Source organism: Lycium ferocissimum, chromosome 11, assembly GCF_029784015.1.
Source record: "Lycium ferocissimum isolate CSIRO_LF1 chromosome 11, AGI_CSIRO_Lferr_CH_V1, whole genome shotgun sequence".
Lineage (NCBI taxonomy): Eukaryota > Viridiplantae > Streptophyta > Magnoliopsida > Solanales > Solanaceae > Lycium > Lycium ferocissimum.
This window is the reverse complement of record NC_081352.1, coordinates 46,432,462-46,447,853: the sequence shown is the minus strand read 5'-3', so window position 1 is coordinate 46,447,853 and position 15,392 is coordinate 46,432,462. Positions and strand designations below refer to the sequence as shown.

Genomic DNA, 15,392 nt, shown 5'->3' with positions numbered 1-15,392 from the left:
TAGATTTTTAACCATCCAAGCATTGATATTGGACAGGGTCCAACGTGACACACACCCCAATAATTGCAATTGAAGAAATCTTTGCTGATCTGAAAGTGTTAGGTGTGGGTGTTGACATGTGGCTCATGTGGATTGCTTTAACATATCCAATATCAAATATCCTCAACGTGTAATATCGCCCGGTTTGGCTCTCTTAAGTTACAACTAGATTTGCCGATTGATCAATTTGACACAATCCAAATTAATTTGTCATCCCTTTTACTTGTCCCGATTTGTCATCCCAGTCAGAGGAGTTTAAAATACAAGTTTTGAGCTTGTTCAGAGTTCTGGATGAAACTTCATGAAGTACAGACATTGAAATGATAAATCGAAACAAATAAAAGGGCCTTACAAGCCATTCCGCCGATTCTTTTCTCAAACTTGAGGGGCCAAGTGCACCAGTATTTACTTTTAGGGCAGTTACGTGCTTAAGGCCCACATTATTCAAGATTAAATATAGTGCTTTGTTGTTTAGTTATGGAATAATAATTTGTCTATTTGAGAAATTGCCAAAGAACACTGAAAGCAAATACCAACTTTCTTAATGAAGAAATTGTTGGAATTTCAATTTTATTCTTATTTAGAGTTTGCAGATAACATGAAGTTGTCTATGTTAATGGGGGTTCTAATCGTGCCAAATAAGAAGACGAAGAAACTTGAACCTAGACGAAAAGAGTTTCTTGGGGAAATCAAGTCTTGTTGGACAATTTTTTTTTAAGTCTAGAAGATCCTTCTAAAAGTAAACAGAGATGATTCAAGAAGAAAGTGACATAAATCGGATTTTACATTCTTTACTCTTTCTTTTATGACTTATCCTTCGTGGTTTATGAACTTTAATACCTATAAATGTTAAGATATATAATCATGATCTTATAATTATTGAGTGAGATAAAATGATTCATTCTCAAACTTAACTCTTGTGCCTTTTAACTTTTGAGCAGTTCAATCAGGAGTTTGGGACCCTCAATAATTTAAACTTAAGAACACAGCATTCTGAAGTTTGAGCTATAGAGTTCAACCTTATCACCACGGTGTCTTAAGGTTTTAATGATTGAATTCTCATACTTGTTTTAATCATACGAAATCAACATCAAGTACTTACATTTTTTAATATCTAATCCATAAGAAAACAGAATTATTAACTCTATCTTCAAATATATTGATATTATTTTTTTAATAAAAATAATAATATTAAATTCATGCCAAAAATTAAGTAATTTAATTCTCGTATTCTTTTGAGGCTCTGCCACATAAAGAAGTTGACGTTGTGATATTTTCTGAAGTGGACGTCATTACATAACACAAGGCAAACACATACACGTCACTACAATAAAAAAAAATATTTGACAGCAAAATTATTTTTGTTGTCATAAATTGATTATTGTTGCAAAAAGTATTTTTGACAACAGTTTTTTTTTTGTTGCATAAACTTTTCCCAACGGCTGTTATTGCAACAACGTGCAACAACTTTTTTTTTTTTACTGCCAAAGTACTTTTTGCAACAATAATCAATACTATGACAACAAAATTAAATTCTTTGCCAACAATAAAATTAAGTTATTGTCAAATATTAAATTTTTTTGTTGCCATTTTTATACTTTCTTGTAGTGCGTACTTCTTTACATTTTAAATTCTCAATCCCCTTCATATCCAATCACACTCACTCACCATTTCATTTTATATTTCTCAATCACACTCACTACAAACAACTCCACAAGATAAACAAAAAAAATCAGCATTGTGCATATTGAAAAATGATACCAATGATGAGTTCTATTCCTCTATTAACTCCAACACCAGCTTCTCTTCCAGTCCGTACAATTCCAGGCAGCTATGGCTTACCATTATTAGGTCCCATATCTGATAGATTGGACTATTTTTGGTTCCAGAAACCTGACACTTTCTTCAGCAAGAGAATTGAAAAATACAAGAGCACTGTTTTTAGAACAAATGTGCCACCCTGTTTTCCTTTTTTTGTGGGGGTTAATCCTAATGTGGTGGCGGTTCTTGATGTGAAATCGTTTTCACATATGTTTGATATGGAGATTGTTGAGAAAGCTAATGTGCTTGTTGGTGATTTCATGCCTAGTGTTGCTTATACTGGAGATATGCGTACTTGTGCCTATCTTGATACTTCTGAACCTAAACATACTCAGGTACATAATTTTTTCCTCTCCAGCTTGTTTAATTTTTAGTAAATGCTTCTTGTTACTTGGATTATTTTTTCACGTATTTTATGTAGATTTTATTACAAGAATTTATGTTGGATTCACACAGAAAATTAGGAGCTTTGACAGCTAGTTTGGAGAAAGGGGTTGACAGACTATGCTATGCGCATGGGGTAAAAATTTGGGGGTTTGTTTTAGATATAAGTTGTTAAATCGAAAATTATAGTGAAATGACAAAGTGATTCAAAGATAACTTTGGATCACAAATTCAAATCTCAATTTGTATCATTTCTAAATTCCCAATAGAGTTTGGATCTGCCATTGCTCGTGCTCCAAGCGGATTGCAGTGAGAGTACTGTATAATCTGGGTATGAAGTTTAAAGAATTTAAGATATGTAGGACTAAAATTTCTGTGACAATAATCTCCTAATCTTTAGGCTCTAGTAGCGACAGTTCGGCCAGTCACCGGAAACATCAATTGATGTTCCCACACGTATAGGGATGGCAATTGGGGCGGGGCAGGGCAGGGCAAAATTTATTTTTTGAATTTTTTTAATAGGGCAGGGCAGGGCAGGGCAAAATTTGATTTTTGCATTGTTTGGTTGTTGAAATCTGGACAGCTTTTGTGTAGTTTGGATCATTGTGTGTCCAGCTAATTCTGTGTAGTTCGGTTGGTAGGAATGGCAATAGGGTGGGTCAAGCCTTGACCTGCTAAGATTTCGACCCGCCCTGCCCTGTCCCGTTGAGCATTTTCAAAAAATTTGCCCTTCCCTACCCTACCCCGCTAAGACCTGTCCCGTCCCGCCCCGTTTATGTTATCTTTCATTTCACCTCTTTATTTTTCACTTTGAAGCATGGATTTTTTTTATAAAAAATCCTTTTGATTTTTTTAAATTGGTTGAATAAATAATTCCTGAAATTGAATCTTTTTATTTTTATTTTTATTTTTATCGTTAGGATTTAAAAATATAATTAGTAATCAATTCCTGCAAAGATTATTTTGAAAGAAAAAGTTCATTGTGATAGTAATGTTGCACTAGTATTTTGTGAACTGCAAAGATTGATCCTAGCAAAGATCGACTTTCACAAGTTTTTTAGTAAAACAACGTTCCAAGTAGTTGTAAAAAGTGTAGTTGAATCATTGTTTTCAACTAAAACCTGTTTACAAGAACCAATCTTCAACAATCTTTTTTAGTTATTTTCCTTTGCCAACCAATCTTCAAAAACCAGTTGCCATAAAGTACAGAGAAGATGATAATGAATCTTCACAAAGAAGAAACGGACTGATGGCCTCATACCAATAAAATTGAAACAAAAAAGTGGAATAAACCCAACATCAAAAACCTGAAACAAATATCATTGTATTAGAAAATGTATATGTCCATCTTGTGATATACCAACCGAACTACACGAGAATTAATGGACACACAATGATCCAAACTACACAAAAGCTGTCCAGATTTCAACAACCAAACAATGCAAAAATCAAATTTTACCCCACCGTGCCCTGCCCTATTAAAAAAATTCAAAAAATAAATTTTGCCCTGCCCCAATTGCCATCCCTATCGGTTGGTATATCATAAGATGGACATATACATTTTCTAATACAATGATATTTGTTTAGGTTTTTGATGTTGAGTTTATTCCACTTTTTTGTTTCAATTTTATTGGTATGAGGCCATCAGTCCGTTTCTTACTGTGAAGATTCATTATCATCTTCTCTGTACTTTATGGCAACTGGTTTTTGAAGATTGGTTGGCAAAGGAAAATAAGTAAAAAAGATTGGTTCTTGTAAACAGGTTTTAATTGAAAACAATGATTCAACTGCACTTTTTAGAACTATTTGGAACGTTGTTTTACTAAAAAACTTGTGAAAGTCGATCTTTGCTAGGATCAATCTTTGCAGTTCACAAAATACTAGTGCAACATTACTATCACAATGACCTTTTTCTTTCATAATAATCTTTGCAGGAATTGATTACTAATTATACTTTTAAATCCTAACGATAAAAATAAAAATAAAAAGATTCAATTTCAGGAATTATTTGTTCCACCAATTTAAAAAAAATCAAAAGGTTTTTTTATAAAAAAATCCATGCTTCAAAGTGAAAAATAAAGAGGTGAAATGAAAGATAACATAATCGGGGCGGGGCGGGGCGGGGCAGGGCTTAGCGGGGTAGGGCAGGGCAAATTTTTTGAAAATGCTCAACAGGGCAGGGCGGGTCGAAATCTTAGCAGGTCAAGGCTTGACCCGCCCTAACCAGCCCTATTGCCATTCCTACACACGTAATACTCCCTTTGTTTCAATTTATGTGAATCCATTTGATTGAAAGACGACATTTAAGAAAAAAATGAAGACTTTTGAGACTTGTGGTTTAAAATAAATATTGAATATTTGTGTGGCTGTAAATCATTTCATAAAGTGAATTTATTTTTAAATTAGGAAAGAGGTCATTCGTTTTGGCACGAACTAAAAAGGAAATAGGTTCACATAAATTGAAACAGAAGGAGTATTTGTTTATTTAATGTGTATGGACTATGGACCACACCAAAGGGTTTGATAGTGGTTGGTTAGAGGGCGTTTAGCTTAGTAAATTAAGTACTCATTTAAGTATTGAAACACGTTTTAAGTGTTAAAATGAATTTTTATAATATTAGGATAATAGGTGTTGAAACTGGAGCATGAGCATTCTGTCGTACTACTATGATAGGACCAGCAGTTCATGAACACACAATATGCCCAAACCTATCTTTATGTATGTTTTATATATAGGAAAGAATAGACATGAAAGGGGCGATATGATGATTGAGGTTTAGGAATCCGCGATTTAAGTAATACAAAAAAAGAAAAGTTGAACCAAAGTGGTACAGAAAAAAAAAGAGTACATAAATAGGATTCACGCACGAATTTCGTGCGTGAAAGGAAAATTAAAACCGCAAAAATAACAATTTGGCCTTTCACGCACTAAATTAGTGCGTGAACAAGCAAACAAAAGTCACCCCCTTTTCACCTTTTCAGCCAATGACATTTGTTGTCATTAGGCGCCACTTGTCTTCTCCTCTTCTTCTTAAGTTCTCATTGCACCGCATCGCATGAGTCCGGAATCAAATACCCCCAAAAAAATCACTTTGAACCAAAATATCCCAATAAAAAAAAAAGTTACAAAACTACCTTTAGCGCGATAAAATATTGCGTTGTAGAAAACGATGCAAAAAAGCAAAAAAATTGGCCAAACTTTATTTTTTACAACACTTAGTGTTTTTTTCCATACTTTGACCAACGATTAGTCGTGTGTCAAGACTCCGAAACGTCAATATTTTATATAGAACCTGATATTTTTTTCTGCGAACAATAATGTAGGCCCAATACATCAAGGATACGTAGACGTTCGGATAGTCATTTTAGGGGTTGAAAAGGTACCAGAAGTAAGTTTTGTTTGAAAACTTTAGGGTGTATTATTTTTTAAGATTTTGATTTAAGCGTGTTATTTTTTAATCAAGACATAACTTTATTTTGAATATAAATATAATTCTAAAAAATATAGGGAGAAAAACTAGTTGTAAAGTCGTCAAACTTTAGATGATCATAACTTACGGAGAAATTTTTTTGCTTCTATAACGCAGTAAAATACTGCGCTAAAGCAGTTAACGGCTCCAATTTTTTTTTGCTTTTTGGTACTGTTTCAACCCCTAAAATGACTATCCGAACGTCTACGTATCCTTGATGTATTGGGCCTACATTATTGTTCGCAGAAAAAAATATGTCGGTTCTATATAAAATATTGACGTTTAGTCTTGACACACGACTAATCGTTGGTCAAAGTATGGAAAAAAACACTAAGTGTTGTAAAAAATAAAGTTTGGCCAATTTTTTTTGCTTTTTAAGTACTGTTTCTACAAACGCAATATTTTCTTGCGCTAAAGGTAGTTTTGTAACTTTTTTTTATTGGGATATTTTGGTTCAAAGTGATTTTTTTGGGGGTATTTTGATTCGACTCATGCGATGCGGTGCAATGAGAACTTAGAAGAGGAGAGACAAGTGGGCAGCTAATGACAACAAATGTCATTGGCTGAAAAGGTGAAAAGGGGGTGACTTTTGGTTTGCTCGTTCACGCACTAATTTAGTGCGTGAAAGGCCAAATTGTTATTTTTTGCAGTTTGGTCCTTTCACGCACGAAATTCCTATTTATGTGCTTTTTTTTTTTCTGTACCACTTTGGTTCAACTTTTCTTTTTTTGTATTACTTAAGTCGCGGATTCGAGGTTTAGACAATCTAACAACTCCATGAGTCCAGGTGTCGACATTTTACTAGTCATCACATTGAAAATATCTCCTTGCGATCACTAGTACTCGTTTTGAACGAACGTTAAAAAATATTCAGTACAAATTTAGATATCAGACTTTAAAATTCTTAAATAAAATTCATTGCATTATAATAACGAAAAGACAAAACTAATTTTCTCCATTTTTTTTGCGTGGATTGTCCTTCTTCTGGGGTGGTCTTTAATTTTTATCCTTCGCCTAATATCTCGAGGTTCTGGGTTCGAATTCTAACTCAGTAAAAAAAAAAAAAAAAAAAAGAATTTTGCAAGGCAGAGGTTTGACTTCGGAAGACAGAATTTTGCCTTCAAAACTTTGCTTTGTGATTTTTTTTAATTTTTAACTGAGCGAAAGTTCGAATCCGAAACTAAGAAATTTTTAGTAAAGGATAAAAATTAAAGACCACCCCAAGCGAAGGACAATCGTGCAAATTGCTCAACTTTTTTTAAAAAAAATTGCTTTCAATGAAGGGAAGGAATGGCTAGATTTGCCCATGAAAGGGACCATAACCTATTGGTCCATACACGTATAGGCGGTACAGCTATAGTTTAGCCAATTACTAAAGCATCAGTGAAATAAGAAATTGGCTTGACATTTACGTATGAACTTGTTTTTATCGTTATATAACATAAAGGTCCATGAATAGCCAACACCTGCCAACTATTTATTAATGTGTATGTTGGCTTGTTCCTTCATTTTAGAGTGTCATTTTTGTTTTGCCATTCCCCTTTTATATTAGCGGCTAAGAAAGATTCAATCTCTCGATGTGATTACAACTGATAATAATTGACATAACCAATAGACGCAAATGTCTTGTCAAGTTTTTAACCTGAGGAAAATTGAAATTTGAACTCTTAAGCTCAATCCAAATCCAAAGTTCGGAATTGGGTTGTCTTTTTTCGGGTTCCTACCAGGTGTTTCGAACCATTCTGGGCTTCAACCAATTATATCTGCGTCATGTAAACTCCATTAAAAGGAAAACGCTCTTTATCAGAATTTTTTATTTTCGATGCTCGAATCAAAACAAGCGTTCGAAATTGAGGCCTCGGATTTGATTAAAGGTAAATGAATCCTATCCATCCGCCGCAATCCTTCGTGATGAAAGTGCCTTGTTTTTGTAACTCCTAAAAATTATCACTTTCAGTTTAGTACTCCCTCTGTCACAAATTTATGTGGCACTATTGGTTTTTCGAAATTTAAATTATGTAAAATTTGATCAACATTTTAAATATATATTTTCTATATATTGATATGAGAAGAATTGCAACTTATATACTTCTCGTATAGTCTTTTTAATCTTGAAATATTGAGTTAAGTTAATCCAATATAGTTTTAAAAATTAGTCAAATTGATTCTCGAAAAGCAAAAAATACCACATAAATTGGGACGGAGGGAGTAGTTATTAATGTACGTCTTATGAGTAATTATGAGCCTGTTTGGATGGGCTTATTTTAAGCAGTTTATAAGCTAAAAAAAATAAGTTGGGGTAGTCCAACTTTTTTTTTTTTTTTTGCTTATAAGCTGCTTTAAATAAGCTAAATCAAATTGGCCCAATTATTATTTTGAGAACTATTTTAAAACAAAATGACTTTAAGTTTGACTAGTGAAACAAAAAAAATTAAAAACGAACATAAGCAACTTATAAGCCAATCCAAACGGGCTCTATATATCAAGGACCCCAGGAACATGGGCATATACTGTCATAGAGCTATTATAGGGCCAACACATAATTTGTCTTGCTGTGTTGACATATCACATTTTACATATGACTGCTATTGATGTGAAAATACCCCCTTAAATCACTAGTAGTGAAAAATTATTAATCTGCTACTTGTTCATGATTTTGACTCGTGTGGCTAGCTAATGCCTAGGTATAACAGCTTTTGTCCTTTGCATATTGAAACATTCGCTTATGTATGTGTATATTGTCCTTGTGCGCTCTACACTTTGAATTGTTTGCCCAATATGTCTAAGAATATCTTGGTTTTAAGTTTTATTTTGATCATTTAACTATTATTTCTTATATAATAAGAGTATATTTCTCTATGATAAAGAATTTCATGATTCAGAACAAAATTATATAAGCATTACACATTGGAAGTTAAAACAGTATGTTACTTTCATTTCTTTTGAATTTTATACAACTGTAAAGTATCTTCTACAATTTCATAGTTTAATCTTTTATACAAACTATTAAATATTTGTGGAGCTTATGCCCTTGCATCGAGAATTACATTTCGCCCCGTCATAAGAACAACAGTAAATTTGCTTTCATGTGATTTATAAGTCACGAATTCGAGCCGTAGAATCAGTCATTAAAGTTTGTGTGCGGCTTTTTCTTGAACCATGCATGAACCTAGAATGTTTCGTATACCAGACTGATCTTTTCTATAAGAAATATGTTCTGCTCAACGACTCAAACTACGACTTGCTTTCTCAGATTACTATCAACTTGCTCAGTGACTCCTCTGTTCTAAGTCTTATTCTAAACTTTTTTTTAGAGAATGGGATGAGAAATTCTTACAGAAAATATTTTGATATTGTTATATTGCAGATTAAGAACTTTTCACTGGACATCCTAAAAAGAAGCTCAAAAACATGGGTGCCTACACTAGTTAACGAGCTCGACACAATGTTTGGAACTTTTGAATCAGATCTTTCAAAATCCAATTCAGCTTCTCTCCTCCCTACAATACAAAAATTCCTCTTCAACTTCTTCTCACTCACTCTCCTCGGCGCCAACCCGGCAGCCTCACCGGAGATAGCTGAATCCGGCTACGTCCTGATCGACACGTGGCTCGCTATTCAACTAGCCCCTACTGTTAGCATTGGTCTTTTTCAACCCTTTGAAGAAATCCTTGTCCACTCTTTTAACTACCCTTTTTTCCTTGTCAAAGGTGGTTATGAAAAACTCACTCAATTTGTGAAAAATGAAGCTAAGGAAGTGTTAAAGAGAGCACAAACAGACTTTCAACTCACTGAACAAGAAGCTATTCATAACCTTTTGTTCATTCTTGGGTTCAATGCTTTTGGTGGATTCTCCATTTTCTTGCCAACCCTATTGGGAAATCTTGGAGATGAGAAAAATGCAGAGTTGCAAGAGAAACTGAGAAGTGAAGTGAGAGAGAAAGTTGGATTAAAGCAAGAAAACTTAAGTTTTGAGAGTGTAAAAGAAATGGAACTTGTTCAGTCATTTGTTTATGAAACACTTAGGCTTAGTCCACCAGTGCCAAATCAATATGCAAGAGCAAGAAAAGATTTTAAGTTGAGTTCACATGATTCAGTTTATCAAATCAAGAAAGGGGAACTTCTTTGTGGGTACCAGCCATTAGTTATGAGAGATCCAAAGGTGTTTGATGAACCTGAAAAGTTTGTGTTGGAGAGATTTACAAAGGAGAAAGGGAAAGAATTGTTGAATTATTTGTTTTGGTCTAACGGGCCACAAACTGGGAAACCTACTGAATCAAACAAGCAATGTGCTGCTAAGGATATTGTTACTCTCACTGCTTCTTTGATTGTGGCTTATATTTTTCAAAGGTATGATTCAGTGAGTTTTTCAGGTGGTTCACTCACATCTGTGAAAAAAGCCAGTTGAATTTTGGGCTGTGGCATCTAATTAAGTTTGTTAGACATAAATAAAGTCATCTGTGGCTTTTTCTCCCCTCCCCCTTTATGATATGTAATGTAAGTTCAAGAAGAGTGCTTATTTTTTCACTGATTAATTCTGACTTATTGTCTTATCCTCTTATAATAAAGAAGGTATCACGTGATTCTTTAATTTCACCTCAAAGATTCACTTTAATCCTAAACTTTGTGGGGTTGAGTGTTCGTTTGTGAGCTTCGTATCTTTCGCAGCTGAGGTGGAGGCTTCAAACCGCATCAGTAGCGTAGCATCCCCTTCCCTTTCCCTTTCCCTTTCTTCCCTTGATGTAATAAAAGAAATTAAGAAAGATTCTAAATCTTTGTTTCAACTCTGACATAGTTGCGGCCTCAAAACGCGTCTGCTCTTTTTTCCCCTTTATTTTTTGGTCTTTAGCAACTACAATTGGTACTCCTTATATATCATATATATGGTGGTATTTGACTAGACAAAGTTTAAGAAAGAAGAAAGATTTTGGCACATTAGAAGTACTCTTGAAACTTGTAATTTCAATCTTTAAACATGTCACGATGTTTTCTATGACTAAAAGAACATAACAAACAAAAAGTTTTTAAAGTTAAAGAATTCTTAAATATAACATCCAAGGGTGTGATCTAATGGTTATGAAGTAGGTTAAGAACGATGAGGTTTCAATTCAATTCCCGACGAAAGCAAAAAACACCAGGTGGTTCCTTCTTGGTCATTCGTGGCATACAGAAGTGATATAATGAGTAAAGAAATGGTCCAATGAGTATTCCTTCTTGGTCTCTCTAGTTTCCTTTCTTTTTTTCGGTTCTTTCCCATTATAAAGTAAACTTTCGACTGTATATTTTTTCTAATTTGGCTATTAAATCAATAGAGTGGATCTTTTTCCAACGATCAACTGTCCTGGCTCGACAAATTTCTCCACCTATTGCTAGGTTGCTTAACTTCCAGAAATCGTAAGATAAGAATTATACTTGCAATATGGAGAGTAGTCTTAAGATAAAAGTTCTCAATCAATATGTATTTGTTAATTATCAGTCTGTTGCTGTAGTCTAAATTTCTTTTCATATCTGAAAATCATTATATCAAATCTTCAGCACTTTAATGCGCTAAATAAAACCTTCATTTATCCAAAACTAAGAACCTCTAATTTCCATGACTAACTGCATCATGTCAACTATCACATTCACACCTCATAATTAAGTAATGCAAATGTCTTGTTGCAGAAGCATACAGCCATTTGATTATTTATCACCCTCGATCCAACACTCAGTCCAATCAAAAATACATATTTCTGGTCCTCAGCCAAGGTTGGCTGAGGATATAATGGTGGTTCATAAAGAACAATCTTATAAGAGGTGAATAATATACAAAATAAATTTGAAGTTTACAAAGAACCTGAGAGAAGAATACTTAGGGTCCAGCAATCTCAAGTAACTATCAACATCCTCCAGAATTCCAAGCACAATGTATTCATTCCGCTTCGCTCAAAACTGGAACAATGAGTGGTTTCAGCTGTGCAAGATATACAATCGCCCACCTGCACAAGAAGAAAACAAATGTTGATACGTCCAATAAAACAAAAAAAAAAAATGAATTTCAATTCAAGCTTTAATGTGTAAATATGAGCGGGTTTGCATTTCGTGTGTTGATAAAGCTCAAATATTTGTCTTTCCATTAAAATTTGTTGCCTACCCTAAGGAGCAAGAGAAATATTTATCCTATCTTCTCAAGTATAAACTAGAGAAGATAGTAATTACAGCCCATGACCAGAATCAGACTGGTAAATATTTATCCCATCTTCTCAAGTTTAAACCATCTCTTTTTCTAACAAAACCCAACAAAGTCTGTCACCTTTCCTACAGGGTTCAAAACATAATATAATTTTTTTTTGGAAAAAGTTACAGGGCTGCTAGATTCTAGCATGAAACAATAAATCGTCAAAGAGGACCTTGGTGCCACCATGAGTTCTATGATCCCCTCAGATTATGTTATACCAAGATACAGTTAAATATAACCTTTTTTTGTCACCACAAGTTCGATGATCCCTTCATATTATGTAATACCAAAATACAGCTCAATCAAAGAGCAACAAAGCAGTTCAAGATCCACCAGTAACTACGTAGAGTGAGTGAATGACATAAGAGATAAATTACCTTTTCATTACTCATAATGTACCTGGCTGCTAATATAGGAAACATCTAAGTAGATTACCAAACCGTTCAAGGGTTTCTCAAAATCATTGAAAGGATTAACAAAATATCTAGATATACGGACAACTTCTTTCCACTAGAAAATGAATCATTGAGAGTGAAGTTTGCCAAGGCTGGTATTCCTCAGGTTCCTTTGGCATGCATTCGTAAAATGAAGCTATGGGATTCACAAAAGGAAATTACCACTGATAATTGTTAACTTTCTTAATTACTGACAGTTGTATTGCGCGCAGTCGACTACTCCGCCCTTATAACTAACAAGCACAGGTGTTTGATTTAAATCTACCCACCAAGGTTGAAGTGGATGGGCTCAAATAGGAAGTTGGATCTCCAGGTTGTAACTCTTATGCCTCAATCGCTCACTCATCTCCTAGGGGACAAATTTGAAGGTTAATCTTATTTGGTGCAATCTTGCACGACACGCACTTATGGTCTATACAGGTCTATTAAGATAATGCAGTCCAGTTACTTCTTTTTGCCACAATTACAAAGTTAGCTAATTACTAAGGACAAAATTTATCTCAGGTTGTCCACCATTCATACCACTACAGTAGATTGTTATGAGAATCATTGACTTTAACAAAGTTTGACTGCTCTTTTTTCGATGCTTCCAGCAGCCATAGTTTTTTTTCTTTCTTGAAGATTGTAACAGCCATGCAGCCATAGTTATGGAGTAAATTCATAGGAATTAGTTGTAGTCCTAGAGTCTTCTATAAATATGCTTGACTAGTTTTTTTTCGGCCATTCTATTCAAGCTAAAGCACATGAGACTCATATGTTAAACCTAAATTTCAAAAACAACTATTTGTTGGTTTCCCATTGGTGTCTTTCCTGAAGTGCCACTTAAGTTACGCAAATCCCTAATTTGAAGTGAGTGTTGATTCTTAGCTTAAACGCGGCATTGATAATATTACCATACTATCAGCCTATTATGAGAGACTTAAGGTGAGATTTCCGCCAGAGCTAAAACATAAGTGACGGACTTCATCCTTCTAAAAAGAACCACTTAATCACGTTTCAGAATATGATTCATTGGATTGGACTCCCATGAATTACATCAAAATTGTATTTGACATAGCACTCCTAACACATCAATGGTACAGATAGACCTCTTCTTTATGCACAATAACGTGCTGTGGCTCCACTAAACAGTCAATTTTATCCACCTGAAATTCTTAAAGGATAAAATGCAAATTTTTCAAAACTCTACTTAAGGGGATCCAAATGCCTTCAAGTCAAAAACATTTGCATCAAACAACAAAAAGGAGAAAGACGAAAAGCACAAATGGCAGGACACAATTTTTTTTTTCTTTTTTCTATTTTACTTTATTGTTCTGAATGAGTAAATGGCAGAACAATTTATGGACTCCTTATCTTGTGTTTACAGTTAAAAATAGAAAACAACAACTATATATGACACTTACATCATCCAACAGCAGACAGTCGCCGTGATAATCAATGTTAGATGTAACCTGCATCACAAAATACAATCAATCACACGAAGGCGGGAGAGAAGTTCAAATGTTTCTACATTATTAGTAACAAAGGAATCAATCTCAGCTTCTTCTAAGATTTGGAAAGAAAAGAACAACTGAAGAATGACATGCTGTACTTCCTTTTTTTTCTTTCGTTTAATTAGTCAAACAGTGACAATATATCATTAACCTAGGATCATTATTTAGCAGTTCCATTAGCATTATTAGAAAGATTCTATAAATTGGTAGACAAATTAATAACCAGACAGATAAATTAGCTCATTTCTTACATAGCACACACAAAAACCAAAATTAGGGAACAAACCTGAAAATCTGTTGTGAATAGTTATAAGTTAATAAATCCTTTAAAAAGCAAGCATTCTCATCTTAATGAAATCTAATTGGGAAGACAATAATTATGAATAAAAAAGAACATACAGATTAGTAGAAGGGCCTCTATTGCAACAGATTCTGGCGCACAGAGATGCAATAACACCAATTGCAACAAAAATTAGAGTTGTAATCAAGAATCCCATTTTTGCTTTGGATCTAACACAACAATCTCTCAGATAGCTCTTATTCTCTGCAGCCACTGCATTACCAAAAAAAAGATTGGATTTTTATAGTTCAATGAACAACCCCACAAAAAAACAAAAAAAAAACCATTTTTTATTGATAAATGGGAAGTTATTTCTCTGTATATCAAAGGGCAAAATGCACATTAATCAGTATTCACATAATTCTGAAACTTAGAAAGAAAAAAGAATCAAGAATCAATTTGAATATAGGCATATAATATGAATTTGATGTATACTGAATAAATTGATTGAGATATATAAAAATTATAAACAGAAAGACTTACAGTTATGGAGAGAAGTTGAAGAAGTGGATCCAAAGTAGAATTGTGGTGGATGAATCTGTGTGACACCAAATTATTGGGGTAGTATTTTGAAATTTTAGTTTTCAACGGGGTAAACAAGTCATTTTAATTTGGGATATGAAAGGGAGAAAATTTACTTGACTTCAGGAAGTTCTAAGTAGTGTAAAGAGACCCCATTTAGTTTCAGAAATTCTAAATACCCCCTCAAAGGAGTGGAGTGGAGTGTTTCCTTTGTACGTTTGAATAAATTTTCATCCGTTGTCAGAGAGTTAAGCCTCATTTGTTTGCACTTAATGGAGGTCTGAATCTGAATGGTTCAGACCTTAGGTTATTAAGTGCATTTGTTGACATTAAGATCTAAGCACTTATTTGGTCTGAATAGATCTTAATGATTAAAATCTAGAACAAAGTCTTAATATCATTAAGAGGTATTTTGTACGGATAATTTTTTACCACCAGCTCCACCCCCTCCCACCACCCACCCCTACCCCCGTCACCCCCACTTACCCAACACTACCTACCTTACCCCCACCCCACAACCAACTACCCACCCAACCTATCCCCCACGCCCAACCCTACCCCCCACGCACTCACCACCACCACCAACTCCACCCTAACCCCTACCTACCCACCACTACCCACCCACCATGACCACCCAACCCCACCCCATTC

General features: G+C 34.3%; 2 protein-coding genes across 2 annotated transcripts; one reads left to right on the top strand and one right to left on the bottom strand.

Moving 5' to 3' along the window:
* The first annotated feature begins 1,688 nt into the window (after positions 1 to 1,688).
* Positions 1,689 to 10,310, top strand: LOC132037859 (fatty acid hydroperoxide lyase, chloroplastic). The gene is made up of 2 exons (XM_059428493.1): positions 1,689 to 2,195; positions 9,082 to 10,310. Exons 1-2 carry the CDS (start codon positions 1,794 to 1,796, stop codon positions 10,120 to 10,122), a joined length of 1,443 nt encoding a protein of 480 aa, XP_059284476.1. The 5' UTR covers positions 1,689 to 1,793; the 3' UTR covers positions 10,123 to 10,310.
* Positions 10,311 to 11,369: 1,059 nt separating this feature from the next.
* Positions 11,370 to 14,860, bottom strand: LOC132037860 (V-type proton ATPase subunit e1). Its single transcript, XM_059428494.1, has 4 exons — positions 14,703 to 14,860; positions 14,279 to 14,432; positions 13,790 to 13,837; positions 11,370 to 11,692 (listed from the first exon to the last, which is right to left on the bottom strand). Exons 2-4 carry the CDS (start codon positions 14,374 to 14,376, stop codon positions 11,626 to 11,628), a joined length of 213 nt encoding a protein of 70 aa, XP_059284477.1. The 5' UTR covers positions 14,377 to 14,432; positions 14,703 to 14,860; the 3' UTR covers positions 11,370 to 11,625.
* Positions 14,861 to 15,392: the final 532 nt, after the last annotated feature.